The sequence below is a fragment of the Pseudophryne corroboree genome, chromosome 2 (genome assembly GCF_028390025.1).
Source record: "Pseudophryne corroboree isolate aPseCor3 chromosome 2, aPseCor3.hap2, whole genome shotgun sequence".
NCBI lineage: Eukaryota > Metazoa > Chordata > Amphibia > Anura > Myobatrachidae > Pseudophryne > Pseudophryne corroboree.
The window spans coordinates 132,461,794-132,466,943 of NC_086445.1; the positions used below are offsets into that span (position 1 = coordinate 132,461,794).

The 5,150-nt window shown below is 37.2% G+C and overlaps 1 protein-coding gene across 1 annotated transcript in view; it reads right to left on the reverse strand.

The window, feature by feature from the left end:
• Positions 1 to 607: 607 nt before the first annotated feature.
• Positions 608 to 5,150, reverse strand: part of CDX2 (caudal type homeobox 2) — a 6,370-nt gene continuing 1,827 nt past the window's right edge. Inside the window, exons 2-3 of the mRNA XM_063957033.1 lie at positions 2,698 to 2,846; positions 608 to 787 (exon numbers count right to left, since the gene is read on the reverse strand). Coding sequence (XP_063813103.1) covers positions 608 to 787; positions 2,698 to 2,846 — 329 coding nt within the window. The remainder of the gene's footprint in view (positions 788 to 2,697; positions 2,847 to 5,150) is intronic.

Genomic DNA, 5,150 nt, shown 5'->3' on the forward strand with positions numbered 1-5,150 from the left:
TGCAGAAAGTATCCACAAGGGAAAGCCCCTCCCTCGCACTGGCATGAATCCTAAAGTGGAGACTTCTAAATCAATCTATCTAAGTATTACCCCGAAGCAGAGGGTTAAATTAAGCACTATTGTCCTTACCTATACATAATCTCCTGAGCAGTGCCGCTAACCAGGCCAGTAAACGTTTATCATCTTTCAGCGCAATATATCTTAACTATTTCTCTTACAGGCAACTGTACAGTCCCTGGGAAGCTTTGTGTAAATGTCTCCTTTTTTTTCTTCCTGTTATTTTTGTTTGTTTGTCCTTTCTACTAAAATCAACCCTATAATTTGAAGTCATTGTCCCAAACCTTCATAGTCTTATCAGAATGATTCACGAGAAAGGTTTCTGGAAGAATTTCCTTTGGTGTGGGTCGCCTGGACACATACAGACACTCCTTCAGTCTGCCACCGAGAGTCCAGCAATCAGAGCCTCTCCTCCACAGCCCCACCATAAGCCAACCAGCTAGATTCCACATTGACTGATACTCATCAGCTGCAGCAGTGCCAACAATCCTGTGAGGCGAATGGTACTTGGTGGGCTTCTGTTTTATAGTCAGAACGTAGCAAGTGACACTCACTGTGTGACAGGATTTGTCAGTGTGCCCACATTGGTGTTCGACATAGGTATCATGTGACCCATAGAGGGATCTGGGCTGAGGGCATCTTGCCCATTTGAGCCATTATGAGTCTGTTGAATCCTCTTCTTGTTCATCTTTCTTTCCTTGGCTCTTCTGTTCTGGAACCAGATCTTCACCTACAAGAAAATAACATGTCAGATGTTATACACTTTCAATATTTGAAATTGTAAACATCAGCCACATTCCCATTGCAAACAACATTCCCATTTGTATCTTGCGCTGACAAGGTTTTGGAATATATATATATATATATATATATATATATATATGTATTTGGAAAATACAGCACTCAGTGAATGATATAACAAACAAATAAAATGGTGGTGCAAGGTCTATTAAGGGTTAATATCAACGCTCACTTTTCCCAGGTAATGAAAACAGAGATACCAGCACTCACTTTTGGAGATGAAAAATGATTATTTAATCTTCATACAGATTCCATTGCATATAGACCAACAGCTGCAACCCGACTGCTGTTTCAACCAGCACAGAGTGGTTTTCTTCAGGTGTTGACAAGGTTTTGTACTATGTATATGTGTGTATATATATATATATATATATATATTATTGTCAGTTGGGCTGCACTCACATTAATAGCAGCAACTGCCCAACTGGTCTCCTTAGGTACTCAACAGAGTCCAACATACATCAGGAAAGGCTGCACTCAGTAATAACAAGCTGAACGGGTCGGTAAATCACCAATGTTTCAATGCTTTAGTCACACAGGGGCAGAATTATTAAGCCTGGTGAAGTGATAAATTACACGGTGATAAAGGACCAGCCAATCAGCTCCTAACTACCATGTCACAGGCTGGGTTTGAAAAATGACAGTTAGGAGCTGGCTGGCTGGTGCGTTATCACCTTCCACTTTATCACTTCACCAGGCTTAATAAATCTGCCCCACAGTCTTTGGAGCATAACAAATTCTGAACAAATTCTATTCTAAATAGATAGATCGATCGATCGATCGATAGCTAGATAGATAGATAGATAGATAGATAGATAGATAGATAGATAGATAGATAGATAGATAGATAGATGTCTCAGTGATATTTATGACCTTTGTCAAGATCTTGACAAAGGTCATAAATCTGACTGAAACATTGAAACATTGACCGCCTGTATGCTGTGTTACTAATAAAATTATTTTTTCTATCAAGAAGACTGGTGTGCTGTCTTTAAATATATTCAGTTATCTTTTTTTTTTTTTATTAGAGTTTGTGTATTACAGGAAATTATGTGTCCCCAAAAGAAACTGATTATGGATCATAGAAGTATAAAACACTTATGTGTTCATCCAGATTGTAAAGTGCAATGGAATATGCTGCCGCTGTTGAAATCAATGTTTAAAAAAAAAAATTATAATACAGTAATGGTTAAATGATTCCATATTCAACCCTACTGGATTGGGTGAAACCTTTCTTCAGTTAATATGTACTGTACAAAGTACTGTAATCTGCATTCATATACAGTAATCTGCATTCGTATTTCACTCACAGTCTACACCTGTATACAGACGAGACATATTTTACTTGCAGCCCCATTAGCTAGACAGTTGAGAAAATCATAAATAAATAAATAAAAAGGATACAAAGCTTTTCAGTTAAAATAATAAAAAATAAAAATAAAAACATTTTGTTATTTATTTATTTATTTCTTTATTTATTTCTTTTAATTACTGGTGAAACAATTATATAAAATGTTAATGCAAGTTTTCCTGCAGTGCTACAGTAGAATATAGTAGAACAATATGGGTATGTTAGTGAAATAGTTCTTCCGATGTTATATTGTGTTTTTAAATGAGTGTTTTATGCTATAATAGAGAGTGTATAGATCTGCATTGCCCATTAGTATGTGCTGGTATGCTTGGGTTGCTAAAATCACACACAGCACCCTATGATTGATGTGGATCTGTGTCACATTTGTAGCCAGCTTTTGTGCATTAATAAAGGTCATGTCACAGGCGTGCAAGCAGAGACATTTATCAGCTGCATTAAGAGCACATTAATCGCAGCCACGGCCATACCTGTCTCTCAGACAGCCCCAGACTGAGCGCCAGCTCTGCCTTCCTCCTGATGGTAATATATCTGCTGTAGTGAAACTCTTTCTCCAGCTCCAGCCTCTGGTGGTCGGTGTACACAACGCGGTATTTGTCCTTCGTCCTGGTCTTACCCCCTGAGCAATCAGAAGAATAAAACATTTAAATACCCAATGTAAAATAATGCACCTAATGATAAAATAATGCACCTAATGAACCAGTATAAAGCCGATTGCCTGCAAAGTGACCCTTTAAATATTGTTACATTTTACAACGTTAAGGAAATAATTCCAATATTCGTTTAAAATAGTGCTTTATGATTCATTTAAAATGTAGGGCCCTTAACGCTTGCCAAAATCGTTTGCATCCCATTATTTTTACCATAAATAAGTAAATAAATAGACCCTACTGAGTTTTAGGGGGCTGATTTATCATCCGCAACGAGTTTTAAAACATGATAAAACTCCGCTAACAATGCGAATATAAGTATATATTTTTCTGTTGTTTCATTGAAATATTACAATATTGCACCTTGGCCTCTCTCTCATTAACTTTAGAAAAGCTAATTAAAAAAGGGAATGGTATTTCGTATGGGCTATTTATTGTAATACAATTGGGGACAATTTGCTATGTCGTATAAAAACAATTGTAAAAATAATATAAATGAGTAGTTTCGTGCAATGGTTTATGTATTGTAAATAAACAGCACAAACAATGCAAATCAGATCACGAAGGATATTCCAATTTGTAAGTACAGAGAATTCAGCAACGGCCCTATTCTCGTTATGATCAAAATATTTTAGTCATCTCCTGGTCTGACCCCATATACTGTAATCGCTACGTAATTCAAGGTTAAGTTGTATAATAAAATCCTGGTTCCTTTCCAGTGTTATTTAAAGACGCCTGCTCTCCAGAACACCATATAAATGACACCCAGATTCCCACTAATCATGGTTAATATGATGGGTGCTGTAAAACGGCCAATTAGCACCCAATACGTCTGGAACCAACAATTTAAAGCGTTGTAAAGGGTTCTTGATACATGGAATTGAAATGGGCACGAATATTCTTCAATTTTTTACCCAATAAATAAATCTGACAATCTGATCTGAATTACTGGTTCTATGTAAACTGCTGAAAGGAAGTATTTTAATCAAGAAAAAAAAGCGTAAACACCTATATTTTGTGACATTTGGCTACATCATATATCATTTTGAAACTACATATGTATACACCCCCCCCCCACACACACACACACACACGTGTGTGTGTGTGTGTGTGTGTGTGTGTGTGTGTGTGTGTGTGTGTGTGTGTGTGTGTGTGTGTATATGTATGTATGTGTATATATGTATAAAGATATAGATATATGTATATCTATATAGATAGATATATATATAGATATATGTATATATATATAGATAGATAGATAGATAGATAGATAGATAGATAGATAGATAGATAGATAGATAGATAGATAGATAGATAGATAGATAGATAGATAGATAGATAGACAATTTTTTTTATTTTTTTTCACTTGGTTCCCCCAGTCATATGAGACATCAGGCTCTACTGGTATGGCAGCTATCTGACCTGGTAGGTGTTTAATGCCTGCCGGGCTATCTGTGATCAGGTAGATCTAAACAAGGCACTACAAAGACCCCCTGTGTAGATACAAGCAGGATCAGAGGGATCTGGGCAGTGCTAATGAACGGATGACACAGCCTCAGACAATGGGCTACAAGGAGATCTTATCAAAGAGGAGCCTTTACAGCACATACATTCTGTTTGAATTACTTCTACTGAACAAATGCCGCCGAGCTTTCATCCCGCAGCGATTTATATTTACATAAGCAGCGATTCCACATGCAGAGATCTGAGTAACCACCACCAAAGCAGACTCAAATGTCAGTGTTCTTAGGAACTGCTCTACACAGCCTGATTTTCCATATTTGGTTTAGGTAAGGTAGGTTTTCCCAGCTCTTGCGGGACCACAACTCCCAGCATTGCAAAATAAGCTGGGGCTTGTAGGTGCACCACAAGTGGAGAACAACATGTTGTATAAACCATTGATTTTGTTAGAAGTAGGAGAAAAAAAGGGCAGGCTGAGACTTGTAGTTCCAACTCCTTGTCGTTTGAAGTTTTACACTTGCTTCAGGTATTAAATGCATTACTATACTCACATCTTAAATGCATATTCTCCCACTTTCTATAGTGGTGGTAATAATAATAATAATAATAATAACCCCAGTGCTATAAATCAGTATTTATTTATCTGTGTGTCTGATCCTTTCTAGTTACGCAGAGGGGTAATATGCAGCAAGGCGCATCAGACAGCTATGCACAAGTGACATAGGGGTGAGAGCAGTATGTCTCTCTGTCACTTCTTCTCTGTAGGTCAGTCTGCAGCTGAAAAACAGAATTAACATGACAATATCCGGGCG